The sequence below is a fragment of the Primulina tabacum genome, chromosome 7 (genome assembly GCF_025594145.1).
Source record: "Primulina tabacum isolate GXHZ01 chromosome 7, ASM2559414v2, whole genome shotgun sequence".
Taxonomy (NCBI): domain Eukaryota; kingdom Viridiplantae; phylum Streptophyta; class Magnoliopsida; order Lamiales; family Gesneriaceae; genus Primulina; species Primulina tabacum.
The window spans coordinates 40,995,039-41,018,689 of NC_134556.1; the positions used below are offsets into that span (position 1 = coordinate 40,995,039).

The window sequence follows — 23,651 nt, forward strand, 5'->3', positions numbered from 1 at the left end:
AAATTTGGTTTCTTGATTTACCTGGAATAAAACCCACTATTTTTAGGTGTGGGGGGTGGGGGGTGGTTTGTTTAGCCAAATCAAGGGCTTGTCTTGTCTTGTTATTTTCGCACTGACTCTCGTCTCTCTCTCCATTTTCGCTCTCTGCATATGTATATATACATACATACGAAGACGTGTATCTATACGTTTGTTCCTGATTCAGATGTTCTCTGTGGTTGATCTGTAAGCCAATTTCTCTGCTGATGAATTTCCCTCTCCTATTTTAGATTTTAGTGGAGCAAAAATTTACCCAATTTTAAGGGTTTTTTTTTTTTCGTTGCGTGGTTTATGAATTTGGGTGACGTGGAAAACCTAGATCTTGCTTGATTCAGATTGGATAAGGTTTATTTAGTGGATTTGTTGGTGGATCTGAGTGTTGTTAGCTCGAATCATTTAGGGTATTGATTTTTTTTGGAGCTGCAATTTTGTAGATTCGAAGGTAAGGGTTTGAGTAAATGGCTTCCAATCCTCCATTTCAGGTGGAGGATAATACAGACGAGGAATTTTTTGATAAATTAGTGAATGATGACGATGACGTGGATCTTGGGATCACTTCCACGTCTGCAGGCCGTGTTTTCTCAGATGGGAATGAATCTGATGAATCAAAAGTTTTTTCGAATTTGAATATCAATGAGTTTGATGATAGTTGTGATGTAAGTCATGATAATGCTAGCAATAGTATCAGTAACAATGTGGATAATTTAAGCGCTGAAATAAAGACAGCAAAACAGATTGATGACGAGGGAACTGTGGAGTCTAGTCAAAATCCACTACTGTCGGAGAATTCATTTGAGTTTGGTAGATTGATTGGTGAACCAAAGACCGAGGAAGAGATTGCTGAAGTTTCATCCGATAAGACATTAATGAGTAAGAGTAGTGGTGAGCGTCTTTCAGATGAAACTGTGGTTAGCAAGAGCAGTGGTGAATCAGGAGCACCAGGAGTTAAAGAAATGGATTGGAGTGCCTTCCATTCTGATTCAAATAAGAATGATGGCAATGGCTTTGGGTCATACACAGATTTTTTCACCGAATTAGGTGGTGACAACGCCGGTGATGCATGGGGGAATTTGGGGGATAATTTGGAAACTGGGCCAAATGTTACTACTGGGAATGCAGTGCATGGATCCGCTCACATGGAAAATTATAACAGTCATGAGCAGTACAATGAGGGAAATGATTTTAATATAACAGCGAATCAAAGTACGGATGTGGTGGACTTAAATAGTAGTCAGCACTGGGAGAATTCGTATCCAGGTTGGAAGTATGAACCAAGTACTGGACAGTGGTATCAGGTAGATGGTTATGATACTGGTGCAAGTGCACAAGCTCATGTTGGCTCAAATTTATCTTCTACTTGGGGATTATCTGATCGTAAGGCTGAGATCTCTTACCTCCAGCAAACGGCTCAGTCTGTTGCTGGAACTGTGCCTGAGAGTGGTGAGATTGAGAGTGTTACTAATTGGAATCAACCTTCTCAGGTTAGTGATGCAAAAGAAGCCACGTCAAATTGGAATCAGGCTTCACAAGTAAGTAGTGATACCTCAGGAGTTTCATACCCGGCTTCTCAAGATAACAATGGTTACCCTCCTCATATGGTTTTTGATCCCCAATATCCGGACTGGTATTATGATACTGTTGCTCAGGGATGGTTCCCGTTAGAGTCCTACACAGCATCTACTCGGTCGGCTACCAAAGTTCAGGACCAGGTGAATCAGGATGGGTATGCATTAACCAATGCAATTTCTCAGAACAATGATCAGAGGATGTATAGTACACATAGTCAAGGTAATAGTTACCAAGATCAAGCATTTAACAGCCAAGGCCAGGAACATAGCTGGACTGGGTCATTCAGCGACTACAATCAGCGAAGCTCAAAAATGTGGCAACCTGAAACATTAAGTACTGTGGAAGCTACTTCACAATACGGAAATGAACAAATGATAAATAGCTACACACCGAATTTTTCTCTAGTTGCTCAAGGAAGCCCACAGAATTCATTTCATCACGGAGTAACAGGTTCATATTATGAGAATGCGGCACAAGGTCCAAATGACTTTTTCGTACGTCCTGGGACACAAGGTTTTGTTGCTGGTAGAAACTTAAGTCAACAGTTCAATGACTCAAGAATTAATCAACATAGCCAAAATAGTGTCCCAAGTGACTACACCAGGAATCAGAATTCAAACAGTTTTTCTCAGCAAATGATTCAGGGTACTCAAACTTCATACGCCTCTGCTGCTGGAAGGTCTTCTGCAGGTCGTCCTCCGCACGCTTTGGTTAGTTTTGGTTTTGGTGGGAAGCTTATTGTGATGAAAGATAATAGTTCTACCGGAAACTTTAACTACGGAAGTCAGGTCTGTGTTTGAACTTTCCTTCTTTGCCCTTCAACTTCACTTATATTCTGTGCTGAAACTTTTCCATTTTTGTGAAGAATACTACGAGTGGTTCCATATCGGTTCTCAACTTACAAGAAGTTGTGAATGAAAACTATCAATCAAACAATGGAATGGGTGTTTGCAATTATTTCAATGCTCTTTGTAGGCAAGCTGCCCCGGGTCCTCTTACTGGTGGAAGTGTTGGCATCAAGGAGTTGAACAAATGGGTAGAAGAGAGAATAGCTAACCCTGAATCTGCTGATATGGACTATAGGAAGGCTGAAAATTTGAGGTTACTTCTCTCACTGCTTAAACTGGGTTGTCAGTATTATGGAAAACTCCGATCTCCCTATGGTACAGATGCTGCATCGAAGGTAGATTGCTTATTCTTTAGCGACTGAACTTGGTTTACTTGAGGCCACCAATTTAATTTCGCCTGATTATTTGATAACATAAGTCAATTCTTTGAAAAACAATCACTCAGAGTCAGGCTTAACAAAATTTGGTCAATCCCTAGTAAGGCGGAGAACTGAACAAAGGATTCTCTTTCGTCAATCGTTTTATCACATGCTACTCTCTTGATACATAATCAAATCTCTTGGCAAAAAATAACGAAAATTTTTCGTGTCAAATTCTTAAGAAATATTATTCGCAGCAGCTTTCTGAATTGAAAGGTGTTTGTGGTTGATCGAGATTGAACATCGTGCTGTTGTTTATTGTGTGCGACTATGTTATCTGTTTTTATATTTTCTGATCTCTATATGATGTGTGTGTGCTCTTTATGCTTGGAAACGGCTTCTTAACACCGAATTTTTCCTTTGGATAAAACTGAACAAAATGTACATGATCTTTGAGTTGTGTCAAAATCAGTATATGATGGTCATGGTATCTTATCATTTTCCAAACTGCCATTTTTGTTGTTCTTTGACATACTCTGGTCATTTTGAAGCATCACTTGTCCAATATAAGCAAATCGTTTTTGGTAAATAATTATGCGTGCTGAGGTATTTTCTAAACCATTTGAAAATATGAACATGTCAATGCTCCATAGGTAAGTAAATTGTAGCTATTTAGTGAATTAGACACTTTCTGCTTTGTTGGCTGGAGGGTGCATGCCACTCCCTTGCAAGTTCCTACAACATTATTATTCTTTCCACGAAAATATTTAACAATACATTTCTGCCTTGTCCTAGGTATAATCAATTTTTGGCTCTGTATTTATAATTTAATGGTATAATAGGAAAGCGATGGTCCTGAATCAGCTGTTGCCAAGCTTTTTGCATCTGCAAAGAGAAACGACATGCAGTGTAGTCAATATGGTGCTGTTGCCCAGTGCTTGCAGCGAATGCCATCGGAAGGGCAAATGCAGGTATTCCATGGCCTACCAATGACATTTATTACTTTTTCGGGCAATGCATGTATCTGTTAATAAGTACCACTTCATTAATTAGGCCACTGCTGCTGAGATTCAAAACCTTCTAGTTTTCGGAAGAAAGAAAGAAGCTCTGCAATGTGCAAAAGAGGGTCAGTTATGGGGCCCTGCGCTTGTTCTTGCTGCACAACTTGGTGATCAGGTATTTCAATATAAGATGTTTCATCTCTCTCTCTCTCTCTCCCCTTGTGGTTAATTGAACAGTTTGAATCTTCTCTTGGCACGTTGATTTATCCTTTTCTTTTCAACTTTGTAATTGAAAACAAACCCCTGCAGTTCTATGTGGAAACTGTAAAGCAAATGGCACTTCAACAATTGGTAGCAGGGTCGCCTTTGCGGACATTATGCCTGCTAATTGCTGGGCAACCTGCTGATGTCTTTTCTGCAGATACCACAACCATTAGTAGCATGGCTGGTGTGGCAAATTTGCCTCAGCAACCACCACAGGTAGATGCTTTATTCTCTGCTAAATACAGTTGTGGGTAGCTACATTTTGTTGTAATATTTTCCTGGAGGGTCTTTTGTGTGAAGCGATTATTGTGATGTTATATATGTCAGATATTCACTTCTAGGTCTTTTTTAAAACGTGTCTTTGTTTCTTAAGTTCTTTCTCTAGTTTAAGCTCTGCAGGCAATTGTCCTAAGCTTGAGCCTTAAGGTGACTAATTGTGCTGTGATGATTTTTGGCAATACTCAGTTTCTCGCAAATGGCATGCTGGATGACTGGGAGGACAATTTAGCAATGATAACTGCAAATAGAACAAAAGATGATGAACTTGTGCTCATTCATCTTGGAGATTGTTTGTGGAAGGAAAGAAGTGATGTATGTTCTGGTCAATCATTTGGAACACACTTTTTTTGCTCTGCCTTGAGATTTCCTTTAATTCCCTCACTTTATGTTGCTTACTTTCTGAACGGTTTTTAGATAATTGCTGCTCACATTTGCTATCTAGTTGCGGAAGCAAGTTTTGAACCATATTCAGACAGTGCAAGGTTGTGTCTTGTTGGTGCAGATCACTGGAAATTTCCACGGACATATGCCAGTCCAGAGGCTATACAGGTTTGAACAACGTTTTACAAAGTATGCATTTACCAAGAGTTCAAAACTTCCTATCCGCTGCCTTGGACACTTTGAGCTTACCCGGACAGAGTTTCTGCTTTAATAAAGATAAAAGAAATTATGGATCAGAATATGATAGAAGCATGAAGAATTGGATTGAGAAATTTCTATTTGTGTGTCGGGGTGCATTAACAATTTTCTTGCTTTGTTGAGTTAATTAGCATATATTGTCGGCACTATCTGTGCATTTATCAGAAGCAGTTCTAGAACCCCACTAGATTTATTGACTCATTTTATGAGAATACTTCTAATTAGTGTATGTGGTGGAGAAGGATAAAAAATTGATAAACTTGTTTATGTTGGGTGGTACTGGTACTGGACTGAACCTTAGCCATCAACTTCCTGTAGTTGCTTGTGGGTACGGTTTCAGAGGCAGAACGTGGCACAGTCTATGATTTATGTTTATTTAGTTAACAGGCTGTGACCCACATGCATTTTGATTCTTTGCATCTTTGTACAGAGGACAGAGGTATACGAGTATTCAAAAACTCTTGGGAACTCCCAGTTTGTCCTACTTCCATTTCAACCATATAAGCTTGTATATGCGTACATGTTGACAGAAGTTGGGAGGATATCTGATGCATTGAAGTACTTACACTTGCTTTTAGCTCAGTTATCTTTCGTAAATATTATCTCTATTTCTCAGAAATTAGTTGTTACTGTAGGTACTGTCAAGCGGTACTAAAATCACTTAAGACAGGACGAAACCCAGAGGTCGAGACTCTTAGACATTTAGTTTCGTCTTTGGAAGAGAGGATCAAGGCTCATCAAGAGGTTTCGTAGCTTTTTTTTTCCCTCTCTTTTATAGTTTGTGGATACTTGTAATCAAAACTTCTTTTATGCAGGGAGGTTTCTCCACAAACTTAGCTCCTAAAAAATTGGTTGGTAAGTTGCTCAACCTTTTTGATAGTACTGCCCACCGTGTTGTTGGGGGTCTACCTCCACCTGTGCCAACAGCTGGTGGCCATATTCAAGGTAACATGAATTATCATCAAACAATCGGGCCTAGGGTATCAGCTAGTCAATCAACAATGGCTATGTCATCATTAGTGCCTTCTCAATCCATGGAGCCTATAAGTGAATGGGCAGCTGATAGCAACCGGATGTCAATGCATGCCAGAAGTGTTTCAGAACCTGACTTCGGTAGAAGTCCAAGGCAGGTTTGTTTCAATCATATGTAATAACTCTTTTCTGTGGATAGACATGTTCTTCAGTTACTGGCTTGTGGGTCTTGCAATTAATAATATTTTGACATCTTTACAACATGTAGGATCAAGCTCAGTCATTGAAGGAAGAAAATTCCGCTGGCCAGCATGAAAAAGCATCGGCAATAGGTAGGAAATCTCGATTTGGTAGTTTTGGTTTCGGATCCCAGCTACTACAGAAGACCGTAGGTTTAGTTCTCAACCGTCAAGGCCGCCAGGTGATTAGTTTAGCTTTTTTATTTGACATCAATGTCTAGTGAATCGTAATTTATTTCTTGAATTTGTTTTTTTGTCATTTCCTATTGTTGCTGATATCCAATAGGCTAAACTGGGTGATACAAACAAGTTTTATTATGACGATAAACTCAAGAGATGGGTGGAGGAAGGTGCTGCACCTCCAGCAGCAGAAGAGACCCTTCCACCCCCACCGACAACTGCAATTTTCCAGAATGGAACGGCAGATTATAACTTAAAGACTGCCCTGCAAAATGAAATTTCTCATGTCAACAGAACTCCTGAAGATGTAAGCACGAGTCCTCCAGATAATAGTTCAGGAATTCCACCACTTCCTCCAACCTCCAATCAATACTCTGTCCGAGGAAGGATGGGCGTCCGATCCAGGTAAATTCAAGAAGTTGCTTGCTTAGGAGGGATAACAAAAGACTAGGTCATCTTTGACAGTTATTACATATAGTGAATAGGCATAATACGAGACTAGATAAGCTGTTTAATAGCCATATTCTTTCATTCTATGCGATTATCTGATGGCGAATGAAATTATTTACATATGAACTGTCAATAATCTGCATTTACTCGCTCCAGCTTTAAATCTTACTTGACGAGTCCTCTGGCAGGTACGTCGACACCTTTAACCAAGGTGGTGGGAACACTGCAAATTCATTCCAGGCGCCTGCTGTTCCTTCCGTCAAACCAGCTAGCAGCCCCAACCCAAAATTCTTTGTGCCAACGCCAGCTACCTTGGTTGACCAGTCAGCTGATGCTCATGTTAATGGCATGCAAGACAATTCATCAACTCATGAACATCCTTCCACCTCTCCTTTAAGTGACGCATTCCAGTCACCTGCACCACCTCCATCTTCCATGAACATGCCAAGATTTGCCAGCATGAACAACATCTCGAACAATGGTACAAGCAATTATGGTTCTTTTTCGACACCTTCACGGCGTACAGCATCATGGAGTGGAAGATTAAACGATTCGTTCAGCCCTCCGTATAGGGCTGGAGTAAAACCTCTGGGAGAGGTATTGGGCGTGGACCCGTCTTCCTTCATGCCAAGTGACCCTTCTATAGTACATTCGTCAAAAAATGGCGGTAATTTCGGAGATGATCTTCACGAGGTGGAACTCTGATACCCTGTGAGATAGATCGTTTCAAGTTATACAACACAACAGCTTTGCTGCTTAAATGTAAAAAATTGTCAGGATGGGAGTGTCCAAAGGAGATGAAATTTTGCTTACCCTTAAATCCTCTTTTCTCCCATTTACTTCCATCATTTTTTATATTTTCTTGGCTTCTCTCTCTCTCTTTCATTAATATTTTTTACAGTTGTATGCTATAAGTCAGTTGTTACCTAGCTGTTTACTGTACCTATCGAGATAAGTTTGTAAAATGGAACGTTATACCCTTGGCACGTTGGAAAGAAACAGTGCAAATTGTACAGTTGACTTGTTTATTTGGCCATAAATTGTCGAATGGACAAAAGCCCTTTTGCTTCATGTGAGCCACCTCAATGTAATGATGATTTGAAGGGATAATTCCTGCATATGCGTTCATAGGGCTGCTAAAATAGACTTGAGAAACCCAATTTCAATGCGGGGCTCCTAATTATTGAACTTTATTTCAATATATGTATGCATGACACTGGCGCATTTTATTAATATATATTTTAGTTAAAAAACAGAAGAATTATTACCAAATATAGAATCTGGAATATGAATTCCGGCCCATCGAAAAATAAAATGCAACTTATATGTTAAAAACGGGTATTGTCAATGCGTAATAAACATGAAGAAATACACATTATTAATTTATGGGTGGATATATAGGTACAATAACATATTTAAATCCGAAAAAGTATTAATTGAGATATTTCTTTTATGTTTAATTAACAACTAAAGGTAGATCCAATTGAAAATAAAAAATATATATATAAACTAAAAATATATATAAAGAATTAGAGTTATTAAAAATTTTGGTCCTAATTAAGCATCCGAGGGAGAAATCCAATGCCTCCCATTGACAAAGCTTTTGGCAAGAAAAGGATGGGCTGTATCATAATCAAGCTCTTGGGCCCACGATACTCCTCGTACTGCTGCAGCCCCAGGCCCATAGCACTTGTACACTCCAAAAAATGCAGTCCTGAATATTTTATCGAATTGAAAAAGGAATTTTGAGAGTGCATTTGCTAACAATTTTTTTTTTAATAAAAAAAACAGTCATCTAAAAATAACATTATTATTTCATTTTTAAAAATAAAGTTCCATATGAATATATATAGCCATTATTAAATTTTTTTTCATATTAAGATAGATATATCTATCACGAAAAATAAATAAATAATATATAATTAACTAAAAAATTCAGGCTCCTATAAAAAAGGATTATACCAAATTAAATTTACTTTTATAATCCTATTTTTAAGTGAACATCCAAAAATATGTCTATTTTTACAGTAAAGATATTTGCTTACTTGTTGTTTCCTTGATGGTCCCAATCGTCCCATCCCCCACGAGCAACGACGTCGTCGAAATGAGTGTATGAGAATACTATTCTGGAGTATTTACCCATAGCCCGGCCCACATAGAGTGGGCCGGAACCTGTCACACTGCAGTTTACAAAAGCAAATCCAGTCTTCTCATCTGGGGAGTTTCTATCTTGGGCAGCAATGGACCCAAATCTTGTTGCTATGGAGTGGAGTTCACAGTTCTGCACCAACTAAACTTTGTCAGATTGGAAAAAAAAAAAGGATTTTGGAAAATTTCTGGGATCAACAATTTAAATTAATTTTTTTTTTTGACAAAAATAAGAAAATTGAATATGAATAAGTGTCCCTTTATTATAAATTTTATAAGCTAACGATGAGAATTAACACCTCTGCAATGCAACGTCACGTATTTAACTCAAATTTTACAATAATTGAACCCCGAAAAATAGTCATGTTATTTTCATCTTTCATTTCAACATTTATCATCTCATCCTAAGAGACAATTTCGAATTTCAACATTTATCATCTCATCCTAAGAGACAATTTCGAATTTCAGTTATTGAGAAATTTGTATTTAATAAGTAAAAATACACTAGTTTTTAGAATAAGGGTTGTTGATATTTCAATCTCCAGGGAATTTAAATGAATCAGCACGATTCTATATTTTAATTTATTTTATATACCAAAAAAGTAAAATTTCTCCCACTTTTCGAAATTAGTCACGGGGGACAAAAAGGCTTCTCTCCGTGACCACATTTTTCAAATAATACTTACTCTGTACATAGATCTTCCATTGCCAAAAATGAAGTCTATGGAGCCCTCGATGTAGCAGTCCTTGAAGAAATGGCGACCGGCGTCATCGCAAAGAGTGTCCTGAGCGCCGTAGAATGCGCAACCGGAGAAGAAGGCTTTGTCCCCTGATATTCGCAACGCCACTGCTTGCCATCCTTGCATGCCCGGCATCGGCGCCGGCGCGGTATTCTATTTTATGTAAGTATTCATCAGCAAAAACTCATTATAAGACAAAAGATTAGTTACAATAACTACTTGTTGGTAACTAAGATATCTGTCCCAAACTAATTTCAATATTATATGCTACGAGAAATAAATTTATACGTACATTTGTAAAATGTTTCCACTTTTACTCAGCATCTATGTTATTAAATAGTCTAGTCACATCAGCACTGCAGTTAATTTCATGTCAGCGTAACTAAAATTTGCTCGTTGATTTCAAATGTACATATGTGTGTGTGTGTATATACCTTGAAGCTAATGTTTCTGGCAGTGAAATATGGCGCAAAAACGGCTACGGAAGCGGTGTGGTAAGTGCGGAGCTGCTGGCCATCGGGTCCCTTGTCACTGGCTCGATCGTGCCATTCTAGTACCGTCGCGTCTCGTCCCGCACCTTCGAACGTTATGTAAGGTTTCGACGCAGGAACCACCACCTTCTCTCTTTCATATAAATATTTGCCACCAAAATAAATAACACACAAAAGTATCATTTTCATGAAAATAAATAAAAAAATAAATGCATGCACACAAACATATGGTTATATTACAAATAAATGAAAGACGTGATTACATGTAATAGCCAGCACTGATAAGAATGAGGACATTTTTTCGGTTATTGTCTGGGACAGAATCTACAGCCGCTTGAACCGATCGGAAGTCGCCGATCCCCTTAACATCCACGGTGATGAGACGGTGGCCGGTCGGACCTACCCACATGTGGTTATCAATGCTTGAGCCTGTCATGGCACATAATAAAAAGTTAGCAGCAACAAAGAAAATAATAGAAATTCTCGTATTATAATTTTTAAAGATAGACATTTATCTAAACTAATATATATATGTGTATATGGTATTGAATTATCAAAGAAAAAGGATGTAATGTTATAGGTGAGAATGGATTTATAATCGGATTGATGAAGAAATGTGGCAATGCAAGTGTCGGAGGACTTGATTTTCAGTGCAAAAGTCTTGTTTATATATGCAGTGAGTCTGGGCAACGGTCATATTTTGTGTTCCCTCCCCCATTTACTATGTTTTATTTATTTATTTATACATGCTTAAATCTATTATACATATACATATATATTATACCTATTCTACTTTTTTTAGAATCAACCTGAGCCGACAAATGACATGCAGGAGGCTATTTTCTCAATGAAAAATGGCATTAAATAATGATTTATTTTCTAAGTGGGAACGATCTCCTAGCTAGCATTCCAGAAAATAAATAAATATCTGCCTACTTTAATTTGTGTGTGTATATTAATGGATAAAAAGTTGTATGGCAAATAGCAATTTTGTATTGTATCATTCAGATCACGTGATCTCGCATCTAAGAATGGGATGGGTCCTATTCATGTTTATTTGAATGCGTATATGTATAATAATGCCAGTTTTTGTGAACGTTAAATGGGGAACAATGTGCAATGGACAAAATTTTGGCAGGATGATTCCGTCGGTAACAAACACAACGGTTCTCATAAAACCAAGTTAAAATAGAGTAGGTCTCGTCTCAGTACGGCCATATTTGTGAAACGGGTCACTCAAATCTATACAGTACAATGAAAACTAACACTTGTGACAAAAAAATATATTATTTTTCATGAAAAGAATCGAGTCATAGATTCATATCACAAAATTAACATGTTTTTTGTTTAAAATAATAGGCATATATATTCACAGTTTTTGCATAACGATTGACGAATTCAAAATTTAATTAAATGTAAATATTGAGTTTCTCGTTTATCGCCACGGTAAGATGATGTTAAACGAGAGTTTATCTGAAAAAAAAATGACTAGTTAATTTGGGTAATATTTATGTAAATAATGAGACATGAAACTCGAAATTAGTGAATTCTATCAATTAGTAACAGATTAGATGACGTTTTGATTCAAACCATAAAACAAAATCGTCTTACTATTGAAGACAAGGCTTTTATTGTGCTTGAAAATTCCGAGAAAAAAACTAATGCTTGTTCTAATCTGAGATGCAAATGTTCATGAAATATAAGCCGAAGGTTTCCTTCTCAGCCCAACTTGACCGTGCTTTATTATGCCATTTTGTCAGGAAAACTTTTCAAGGAGCTGCAACATAATCAAATGAGGCTTCTATCATTCTTCACCATAAATTCTGTCCAAATACAAACCAAGCTTTGCTAAGCACGAAAATTTTAATGATTAGTAATTCCCTTTGTGAGAGCATCCCTGTACTGAGTAAAGCTTGCGTATGCAAAAGACTCAGAAGCCATCAAAACGGTAACCCAGGAAAAAAACCTCCAACATGATACGTTCTCTCTGATTCATGAGAATACATGCTGTATCGTAAGGTCTCCATCAGTTGGATCAAAGAATGCTTTGATTTCAGTAGAAAAATCACCACCGTTGACCTCCACGGGTTTACGTAAAAGCTTCACAGCTTGCTTCCAATGTCTTTCATCTGGCACATTTGAAAGTGAGGAGTTATTTTTGTTGATAAAGATGTGTCAAGTTCAATGTTAAAATGAATGACAGGGGTATCAACTGATTTCTTCGAACAAACCTGGTCCTGTCGATATAATTGATGCATTATCCTCTGCGTCCATCACCCAATCAATCCAAACCACGAATCCATGGCAAATCCCAGCCTCTCTAAATCGAACCTACTAATTCATTTTGCGCTGATTTTAATGCAGCTCCTTTAAAGGGGTCTTTTATAGGAACCATTTTTAGTGCTTCGGTCTTTGAGAAAAATGAAAGAGAAGATACCTGAGCTTTTCCTGAACATGGACTCATTGGTTTTGAGAAATCAAACTCCAATATAGTAACAATCTCGCTGAGTGTCTGAAAATAAACATTAGCGTTTAATATTATTATCTTAAAAGTACAGATCTCAATCCATAATCAGGAATTATTGGGAAGCTACCTTGACCTCCCCACACTGCCAGACAAAGAAAGGTAGAAAAGGGCTCTCTTCTGAAGCAGGTAAATCTCCACATGCACCCAATACCGAGTTGGCCGTTGAATGATCAAAGCCTTCAATTTTTTGCAGGCAACAGCGGCTTTGCCAGAGGTCCTAAGAGCATTATACTCGTATCAATTATTTTTCACTTTACAATAGAAAACATTGAAGGCTGCTGATTGCCGACTTACAGGAAGATACATTGCACAAGCTTTCAACAAACCCCTGCAAGGCATTATCAGCACATCTGTTGATAGAATGGAATCAAGTAACGTTCTATCCTGCCTGCATATAATAAAATCAAGAAAAAATGTGTTAGTACAAGCCGAGAAGAATTAAAAGAAAGTCATACCAACTAAAGAAATTCTCCGATTCAAGCTCAATCTCAAATCACTTATGCGAGCTTGCGCTTGATTTAGAGCTCAATTAGCCCAGAATTCTCATTCACCAACTATAGATTTTAAGCAACCCAAGACAACACCAGAGAGTTAGATTGATTCATGGTAAAATTTAGGAGCTAAGATGAGGAGAGATAATTATTTGATAGGCAAAAGATAACATTTTCTTGTTTCTCTGATTTCCAAAAATAGTTGCTTAGAACCATAGACTAAAAGATGGTCCCAATTGTAAAGCTTGAAAGGCATATTTATCTTGCAATAAAAAAACCAACGTAAGACGTACCAAAATCGTAGATTATTCCAGGGAAGCACGCTGTCATTTCCATAATAGAATGGCTCTGCAACTATTAAGTCAACCTGAACAACATTTATGCCATTAAGTCAACCTGTACAACAATTCTGCCATTGGAGATATGCATTTTGATAAGTTTACTTTTCTCTGACAAGGCTCATGCAGGGTTAATTGCAAGTCCTTTTTTTTGATAATTTCTATGCGATCCATTGTGTAACCATTCGCCTTTGCAACTGCTTGCAGAAATTGGGAACCCCTTTTCCCAAGTCCAGGAAACAGTGGAATCACATTCGAATTCTTAGAAAGATGGGCAACAGCAACTGCCAAGAAAATGCTATCATCTGCGACCAAACACAAGGGAAATACCCTGTGCTGCATCTAAAGAAAATAGAAACAAAAAAAGTTGAGTTAAGTATAGATGAAAAATTGAATTTCAATACCATGAATAGAATCCAATAGTTTAATATGCTACAAAAATTCAACTCAAAGGGAGTAGTAACTGTTCCATGTTGTTCTTTGTAGTTCCCTATGCGACATAAAGGATGAGAAAGTGGCATTTTGGTTATTCTGTGTTCCAAAATATTTGAGTTACACCTATAACATTAGCTATACCTTTACTACTATAGAAAAATTAGTATAAAGTGTGCACTAAAAGTATAGCTAATGGTATCAGAGTCAAAGTCCTGAAATGGAGAGGAAGGTAGGAAAATTCAAGTAACAAAACCAGTTACAATGTGAGCCATGTAAAGTATTTTCAGGCTAAGATGCCGAAAAATTTAACTTCATTATAAATGACAGGGAAAAATATTAATAGAAAATTATCATATTAGCATCAACGCTAACCACAATTTTTTCAAACAAGAGCAATTCATTTTCATACACAGCGTGTCTCGAAATCAGCTGAAAACTATGACGCATGGGATAATGATGAATGTGCTTGTGGAGAACCCAAACTCAAAAAGCAAAGAGTAGAGATCAATTCAAATTTCAAAATTTTGAAAACTATTAAATGTAACATCCAAAATTAGAAGTAAATAACCTGCAACAAGAGTTGGATAATTTCAGGGCTTTGGTGGACTAACTACAAATTTGGCTTTCAGTAATCAAATCGATATATTGTCTTAAATGTTTATACTAAAGCTTTTACTCAGTGAATAGAAAAAATATATCTTACAGCTCTGCGAATAGCATTAAGCATCAAACATCTCCAACTGCTATCTCCGTATAATGCACATCTTTCTGGTGACAAAAGAATCTGACTATCTCGAGCATCAAAGTCATGATGTTTCACATCTTTCATGTGGGGTGAAGTCATGAATTTATATGCGATACGTGTTTCAGCGTGAACAGCATGTAATTTAACCTCTTGATCTCTCAATACAGAAACACCAGTGCCTGGGGCGAACCAAACACTTTGTTTCCAATGGTCACACCAATTCTGAGAACCTAAGATAAACAAAATACAGATAAGAAACAATTATCAGAAGATTACTTTGTAACATCAACCTCAAGTAGTCAATCTCTGAAAAAATATTCTAATCAGCATTAAAGACAGGATTAAATCAGGAATTACAATGTTGAGGCAAGAACAATTGTACCCTTTTTTAGAATAAGAAACCAGCTTTTCTTTACTTTATTTTTAACCCCATTCACAAAGTTGCTGAGGATTGGTCCGGCTGTTTTAACTCATTATGCATCAATTAACAATAACACATAAGCATCCTATCAAGTTTATGGATTTCTTCTATCATGGGTAGAGCTTCACTGCTACTAAAATCATTCACTTGAATAATATTTCCAAATTAGACTTGTAATACGCAAAGACTAGTCATTGAACTTTACTCACCAAGAAAGGATAACTGTATCTCTTTGGTGACAGGACACTCTATCCATTTCGGGATGGTTGAATAAAAAATCGTCCCTTCTTTGTCAAGCTGAAGTATCCACCTGACAGAAGAGCATTATTCATAACTGAACATGAAGAGTACATGTCAATAAGACAAAGATCTATGAACTGGATCATGTACCATGAGATGATAGCATGAATTGTACCATCATTAGAAGCCTTTATGTGCAACTCAGTTTCCCTAGAACTTTCTGGTCTTCTCCAAAAGTCGAAATCAAAAATTTTAAAGGGTTCTGAAAGCTATATGGAAATACCAGACTGAGTAAAATGCAGGAGAATGTAATTTTGACAGATATACAAAAGAGTATGATAAACAGATAGATTTTTGTCAGCACACTGCACATAATGATTACCAGCTTTATTTCTTCTTCAACTGAATTACAATGCATTGCAAATTGTTGTTGCTTGACACACAAAATGTCAGCCATTCCGATTGGAACAAGATGAATGCCATCTGAAAGTTTTGCCTCCCTATTAGTTAGACCATGCTTCTCCCATAAGTATGAGCACTCAACTAGCTGAATGGAGTTAAGAAAGTTGTAAAACAAACTGAGTAGATATAAATATTTGAATGAACCAATAAGCGAGAACCTTTTGATGATGGAACTAGCCATTAAAACAACAGAGCATGTAACATATATTGGCACATACAAATTCATAGAACAATATGATATGGTTGCTTGATTGACCTGACCATAAATCGTTGCTCGATAAGGTACTGTTTTTGGATTCTCAACCAGGAGCTTTTCATGTGCGTGTTGTAGAGAAGGGATTAGCCCTTCCCCCAACAACTCTGAATCTAGGATCTCACTGACCTGCATAATATATCAAATTTCCAAGATAAAAGGGCAAGAAAAACATTGCTTTAACCACAGACATTAGATACTCTGAAGAATTCTCAAAAGTTAACTAGGGCAGATACTTGGTCCATGGATGCATAGCTATGGGTTCAGAACGGGTGATAGGAAATAGAAAAGGGAGTCATTCTAACTATGTGGTTCTGAAACACGGAAGAACATCTCCATATTGATCAATACATCATATTTAGTTCATGGAAATCAAACTTTTTTACTTCCAAAGATGATTCAACTCACAAGAACATCTGCACGGAATGGGATATCCGTGCCAACTTCCAGTTCATCAGATCTCTTGTTTATGACACGAATTTTCCTATCCATGCCATTGGCCCGGAGAACCTTCCGCATCAATTTTACCATGGGTAGGTAAGACTCACAAGCTGTCACCATACCCTCCGAGCCAACACTATCCTCTAAATCAGCAAGGCCCATGGCCCGAGCAGCCATCATCGACAACAATCCTGTTCCAGCACTGTTCAAACACATTTCCACATGAAAATCAGAACCAACTGATAACAAGAATGCTCGTAAGAAACACTCATCATCAGTACATTCAGCAAATATTGAAACACCAGGCAAGAAGAGGATTATAGGCATAAAATAGTTGAAGTATCGTCCTTCATCGAGTTTCTGCTAATAACTGAAATCAAACACGTACCCAATATCAAGGACGTGACAGGGTTTGGTGATGGTCTTGTCAATGGCGAGGCGGAAAGCTCTGTTGCGGCGAGTGTCATTGAGCATGTCGAGATACGACGTGGTGGCAAGGAGAGCCTTCGGGGTTGTTTGCTTTCCACTGTCTTCTTCTTCGATGACAACCCATTCAGAATCTCCAGTGAGTGGATTCAATTTGAGCTGGAACATTGGCTCAGTCGAACCGCTAAGCAATACGAGCTTGTCAATTTGAAGCTCCGATTGCTTATTTTGGGACTAAAGTATTTCAAATTTATTTAATTAACGTAATAATAATTAAAAGCCGGGTTGCTAACTCCGGTCACTCTTAAAAATTAAAAAAGACTAAGCCCGATCTTTCTTTAAAATCAATGTATCGACGTACGCGTGGGTGTTTATATAATATATTTTTTATAATTGATTTGATTTATATTTAAACGAGGAATCAAAATATAATTATAAGAAATAGTTAGAGACTACATTGTAATTTTGATATATAAATTAAAAAATAAAAAATGACTTTAGTAAGAATTGAATCTATAACCTACTCTGTCCGCTGAACTACATATAATTTACGTTAAAATTTTAATATTTTATTAATATATATATTTATTAAAACAGACCACTGACACCAAAGTTAGTTACTCTAAATGTCTCAAATTTAATAAAATAGTATAAAGATACATGTAAATAAAAAAAAGTCGATCTTTCTCTAAAAAAAAAAGTTCGGGGTTACGAAACATGATCTTGAAAAAAATAATAATAATAATCAGAAAAGTTATGGTTCCTTTTCTTTTAGAAGTTTTAGAAAAATCACTCACAGTCAAAAGTCAAAGTCGAAACCGTCGTGCGTGACACCATTTGAGAAAACGTATGGCTGGCACATCCCTCAAAAAGTCTTCGGTGGCTTTGTCGGATTATAATCAAAATCAAATACTGTTGATTTCATTTCTTATTTGAAAAAACAACCCATTTCACTATTTTTATTTATTATTCTAAATTTTAATTTCGGGCCCGCTTGCCTACGACTGCACAATTTTTTGGGTAAATAAAAAATATATGATCAATTTAAAATTTAATTAAATAAAAGAGATTTTGATTTTTTTAAATCGAGAAAAAAGAGTTAAATATGTTAGTTAAGTAAGATCATTAATTAGCTTGTTAAAAAAATGAAGAGTGGGTCACTCTTCTACTTCTAATTTTTTTTTATTTTTAAAAAATAGATTTTTTAAAAAAAATTAAAAAAAAAATGGAAGAGTGGGTCGAATTTATACTCGACTAAAAATCTTAACAAATTTTATAATTCCACTAAAATTCATAACAAATTTTATAATAATAGAACTTAAAAAATTCATAACAAATTTCATTACATATTCACTTTAATGATGTATATCGAGGCATATGAAATTAATGTTTATTGTATATAAACATTAACAAATTTTATAATTCTACTAAAATTCTTAACAAATTTTATAATAATAGAACTAAAAAAATTCATAACAAATTTCATTACATATTCACTTTAATGTAATGAATGTATATCAAAGCATATGAAATTAATGTTTATTGTATGTAAACATTAACAAATTTTATAAATTTTATAATTATACTAAAATTTTTAACAAATTTTATAATGATATGCTTCTCGACCCATCTATTACAGTATATTAAAATCTATACATATATATATGCTTCTCGACCCAATTTTGTGACGAGTCATAACCCTCGACTCAGTTTTGATTGAAATTGTTATAATCCTTAGCACATAAAATTAAATTACCAAATTGAGTTTACTGCACCAAATATTCTATCTCTTTCAAATGATACAATCTTCTTACAGATATCAACGTATCTTGATCTTAAAGTTAAATTGCATTCAAAAAATTGATTCCTTCCAAGTTTAGCGGGAAAATAAATATATATAAAAAACAAACATAAGATTATTAGTTATATAAATAAAAAACAAAACAAAGATTATTAATTATAAAAATTTAAAATTAATGGGTCGTGTCACGACCCATAGATCGTGAAATCTTCAAGCCACGACCCCGGGGTCGTGAATCCCACAACCCTAGGTCTTGCCCATCTTTGGGTCGTGAAGCACCCTACAAAGTGTGGGTGCTTCATGACTCATGGGTCGTGTCTTCACGACCCAGGGTCATGAAGCCGTGGGTCGTGACACGACCCTTGGCTTCACGACTCAGGGTGAATCTCTTCACTCTGGCTCATGAAGACCGACGAAACCTAATAAATTTCATATCTCAAAATAAATTTCTTTTCAATATATGGTTTTTTTTTTTTTTTTGGATTTGTTATTCGTGGTTAATTGTTAGCGAAAAAAATGAGATGATGAAAAGTTGAGAAGAAAAGTATTTTTTGTGAAGATAAAGAATGAAATAAAATCTAGGATTGAATCGGAAAAAATAGAAAAATTGAGTCGAGTAAGTTTTTTTATTTAATTAAATTATAAATTTTATTATATATAAAATTAAAATACACTAATAAAAAAATTAATTTTTAAACAAATTTTAAACAAAAAATAAAAAAATAAATTACATTCACTCCTTTTTTCTTAATAAACTATTGCATGACTCCCTTTTTCCTCATTTTCCCCAATTTTTTACTACTTCATCCAGTATCTTTTATTGAAGGTCGGCTGGTGGGTGGTGAAGGTGACACAGCAAGTGCCAAGATCAGTGTAGACTGTAGCATATCATCAAGTTCAGTACGGACATGGAGAAGATTGGTTGCACCATCGATGGAAACTTGGATGATTCCAAGTTCAACGAGCCGATACCATGGATCGGCCTCTATGTCGTGGCAGCCTCTGCAGCTTGCGCAATAGCCATGGCGATAGACGCCTTCCACGGCTTCAGGTACCGAAAATTCTGGTTCCCTTGCAAATTTTTTGCTCTCAATGCCGCAACTTTGACTGTCATCGCCGTGGCAGTCAAGCTCTCGGTTGATCTTAACACCTCCATGCCCCGCTCGCATGATCAGCTAGCCAAGCTTAGCAGCACTGTTTTTATGTGCATAGTAATTGGTAATTCTTTGCCTTCTTTGGGAAACATGTCAGATAAAGAGCTGATGATGAATGTGGTGGCTTTGGGGATTCTTGTTATTACTGTAATTGTTAATGTTTGCATCCAATTGGGTACCGGAGTGATTTACGTGTTCTTTATAGAACATGTTCTCGTGATGTTTTTAATGGTGGTTCTTTTCGGGATCGTGCTTTCTTCGGCTTTGGCGATTCCTGCGACTAAGTTGTATCTTGATCTCAAGTATGATAAGAAGTTCAAAAGAGCAAATAGAGAATCCATTAACCATGCCAATGATTCCATAACTCAGAGACTGACAGACGACCTTGAAAGATATTGGGTGATGGCTCATACGTGTAACCCGCAGTTCGTTATGGGGCGGTTGGCAACTTGCACGGCCTCGGGAGCGTTCTGCCTGCTGAGCGCCTTGACTTTGGCGGAAGCGATGCTTCGTAGCTACCTTATGCCACTGTCCTTTAGATTTTGTGTCGGAGAGTCGGATTACAAGTGGTCAAGTATTTTGATACTTGTGACTCAGGCTGTTGCGATAGGAGCAGGTACGATAGCCCCGGCTATGAGATGGTTCACAGCCATCAAATTCACGTGTCCCAAGAAAGCGAGCAGGGCCTGCAGGGTCAAGCGCTTATGGGTGGAAAAATACTGGATAAATAAGCTGCATCATCTGAAAGAGACTCCGTTGGATCTGAGAATCTACAGCCGGCAGGGTCGAAAGCTTGTGCATTAATACGAAGAACAAGGTCTTGGATGTATGCATTTGGATTCAGATAGCAGTTGTGGTGTCGAGCAAATCAGTCCGGCTAACATCCATCTACTTTGTGTACTTGTTTCTGATTTTCCACCAGAGCTGCAAGAAACTTGTCGGCTCGTTCAGATGCACCAGCACAAATCCGAACTTTGATGCAGAATTGGATACTAACAACAGTTGCAAGCTGGATCTCAGCCGCTATGTTTTGCATCTTGAAGGAGAGGAAGAGATCGTGGACTTGATGACGGGATGTGACAGGGATGCTACTGGACATTGGATCAGAATGGGGAGAAAGAAGCAGCCACGGTATCTCATACAACTTTTAGAGAAACTCAGTACTTCACGAGGAGGATTCGAGGGGGTATATAACTTTGACAGTAACCAGGTTCCGTCTCTGGATCTTGAAGAACCCCTCAACAGCTGGGCTCTACCCGTGGTGACACTAACAAGCATTGCCGTTGCAGTTAGCAACACCGACTTTCGTTCTGTGAAAGAGCTAATAAATTGCGTACATGAAGGCCTTATCTACATTAGAATCGTGGAAAATAGTCTGGACATAAAAAGGGACCTTGTCAATAACAGAAAAACAGCACAAATGCTGTGGGCCGAAGTAGAGCTCCATTACAAGTGGCTTGATGTGGAACTTCGTGAAATGGCGCTCCAAGGAAAAAGCCCCAGAGACATAATTTCAGAACTTTCGGACATAGCTAAGAACAAGTTTTTAGAGTACAGAAAGATTGATATAATAGGCTGTTTGAGGGACAGCCCTTCAAAATGGCCAGGCAATCTCTTGGCTGCAAATTCGATGTATCGAGTGTGCCAAACCCTTTTGCTAACTACGGGTCACAAATCCAATGAGTGCAGCAAAGCAATGTTCGAAAGACTTACCTCCATGATCACCGACGTGATAGGGGCTGGTCTCACGAACCTGCAACATGCCATAATGATAAAATGTCACCATAGCAGCATTGAAGAAAGAGAGGAAATGGTCCGCATGGGTATTCTTCTTCTTGGTAAATCAGAAAAGATCTTAGAAATTCTCAGTTGCCAGCCACTTCCAAGTTCAAATCCAGAACCATTGGCTTGCATTAACGAATGGCGTGCATTAAACAAAAAGAAAGATCCTCTGTCTTGTGATTCCGCTCCTACAAGTAGTGAATCGAATTTTAGTACTTCACCAGACTTGTACCTGCGTATCGAGTAACATGTAACAATAGGTATTTTTGTGTTGTACCATCTTAGGAGGCATATCTTCTTCAGCTCTTTCGATAGAACTACAGGCACCGTTATTAGGTCTTCATCAGAATCGTTGCCTTCTCATGCAACTCATCCGCGATGACGAGTGCCGGAGCGTTTAAGTACGATCGGTTTGACCATTACTTTGTTCACAACTCGTGTGGATGATCTTTATTTATTCATTAGACGGGACACGAACCACATGCATGCAAGATTTCTGTAGTTCAAAACCTATCGATTGTATCAATTAACACCACACCACATTTAATAGGTTACGTTTCCAATGAATTTGTCTTTTCAGTTATTCTAGCTAGAAAAACCACAATTACGCAATCAAGTCTTGTAAAACCACACCACATTTGGACATTTATTAGTAGGTGATGTTTTTAATGAATCTGTTTTTGGTTAATTTATAAAACAACCACGATTATGGTATTTTTCTAAAAATAATCATATATATTTGAATACGTGATTTTTTCACAAAATAAGAATGTTTGTTCAGAATGGGTTTTAATTCCATTTTAAACTAATTAAAATTGTCTTATGAAAAGGATAATTAAAACAGGTGTAAGATTTTTTGTGAGACAGTCTCACGAATTTTTATCCGTGAGACGAGTTAATCCTACCAATATTCACAATAAAAAATAATACTCCTACAAAAAAAGTAATATTTTTTCATGGATGAGCCAAATAAGAAATATGTCTCACAAAATACGTTCCGTGAGACCGTTTCACACAAGTTTTTGTCTTGGTCGTTATTTATTTGGTCCAAAATAGTCTGGCCACTATATATATGTATATACTCCACTAACTTGTAGCAGATTAAGCATTCGAATTTTAGTTTTTTCATCAACTTTTATTTTTTTGACTTTGAGTTTAAATTCAATGGAATAGTGACATGACATAAAAAATTAAAAATAATAGAGTATGTCTCTTGTGAAACGGTCTCACGGATATTTATCTGTGAGACGGATCAACCCTACTGATATTCACAATAAAAAGTAATACTTTTGACATAAAAAGTAATATTTTTTCATGGATGACCCAAATAAGATATCGGTCTCACAAAATACGACTCGTGAGACCGTCTCACACAATTTTTTAGCAAAAAAATATTGATATTGCATCATAAAATAATGACGTAATATCAAAAATTATTGATGTGCCCAACACTACGTTCATAATTTGACCAAAATAACTATAAATTAAAAACCTATGCATCAAAACTTAAATTTGAATTCTTAGCTAATTTTAGAACAAATTATTGAATTACAAAGTTATTTTCCATGTGTGTGTATGTATATATATTTTGATGATCGGTTATGTAACAAGTTATAAGGGGTTTTTTTTAAAAATAATTTAATTTAAAATTTTTTTTCAAAAATAATTTTAAAAAAAAACATTTTCAAAACTAATGCAATCCGCGCTTACGGAGCGCGGACGCTGCAATCCGCGCTTCGTAAGCACGGACGATGGTCCATGTAAGCAACAGATTATTTAGCGACGGAATCTATATCAAACCATCGCTAATTTCCGACGGTTTATACAACCGTCGCTGTTATAAACCGTCGCTGTAATGGAATCAGCGACGGTTCGCTCATTTAGGCTAAATGCGCATAAAACCGTCGCTAAATGCGC

General features: G+C 36.8%; 4 protein-coding genes across 7 annotated transcripts; 2 read left to right on the forward strand and 2 right to left on the reverse strand.

Moving 5' to 3' along the window:
• Positions 1–50: 50 nt before the first annotated feature.
• On the forward strand, positions 51–7,910 carry LOC142552170 (protein transport protein SEC16B homolog). The gene is made up of 13 exons (XM_075661825.1): positions 51–2,396; positions 2,474–2,791; positions 3,658–3,786; positions 3,869–3,991; positions 4,126–4,296; positions 4,546–4,671; positions 4,774–4,908; positions 5,429–5,556; positions 5,634–5,742; positions 5,814–6,128; positions 6,239–6,391; positions 6,496–6,794; positions 7,028–7,910. Exons 1-13 carry the CDS (start codon positions 498–500, stop codon positions 7,542–7,544), a joined length of 4,422 nt encoding a protein of 1,473 aa, XP_075517940.1. The 5' UTR covers positions 51–497; the 3' UTR covers positions 7,545–7,910.
• Positions 7,911–8,217: 307 nt separating this feature from the next.
• LOC142551030 (putative pectinesterase 68) lies at positions 8,218–10,863 on the reverse strand. The gene is made up of 5 exons (XM_075660079.1): positions 10,482–10,863; positions 10,162–10,351; positions 9,674–9,880; positions 8,885–9,120; positions 8,218–8,553 (listed from the first exon to the last, which is right to left on the reverse strand). Exons 1-5 carry the CDS (start codon positions 10,727–10,729, stop codon positions 8,397–8,399), a joined length of 1,038 nt encoding a protein of 345 aa, XP_075516194.1. The 5' UTR covers positions 10,730–10,863; the 3' UTR covers positions 8,218–8,396.
• A 1,140-nt stretch (positions 10,864–12,003) lies between these two features.
• LOC142552171 (protein arginine N-methyltransferase 1.6) lies at positions 12,004–17,236 on the reverse strand. Of its 4 annotated transcripts, none has more exons than XM_075661828.1 (14): positions 16,960–17,235; positions 16,539–16,773; positions 16,139–16,259; positions 15,798–15,898; positions 15,566–15,684; positions 15,385–15,485; positions 14,713–14,984; positions 13,680–13,916; positions 13,530–13,603; positions 13,040–13,133; positions 12,813–12,962; positions 12,656–12,730; positions 12,450–12,549; positions 12,004–12,347 (listed from the first exon to the last, which is right to left on the reverse strand). In XM_075661828.1, the coding sequence occupies exons 1-14, from the start codon at positions 17,163–17,165 to the stop codon at positions 12,211–12,213; spliced, it is 2,022 nt and encodes a 673-aa protein (XP_075517943.1). In that variant the 5' UTR covers positions 17,166–17,235; the 3' UTR covers positions 12,004–12,210. The 4 variants fall into 4 exon arrangements, with proteins under 4 accessions (XP_075517943.1, XP_075517942.1, XP_075517941.1 ...); XM_075661827.1 differs by having other exon boundaries at positions 15,798–15,962; positions 16,134–16,259; XM_075661826.1 differs by having other exon boundaries at positions 15,798–16,259; positions 16,960–17,236.
• Positions 17,237–19,592: 2,356 nt separating this feature from the next.
• On the forward strand, positions 19,593–22,042 carry LOC142552173 (uncharacterized). The gene is given in 2 exon segments (XM_075661830.1): positions 19,593–20,753; positions 20,755–22,042. Coding segments are annotated over 2 exon segments (2,274 nt in total). The 5' UTR covers positions 19,593–19,706; the 3' UTR covers positions 21,982–22,042.
• The last annotated feature ends 1,609 nt before the right edge of the window (positions 22,043–23,651 follow it).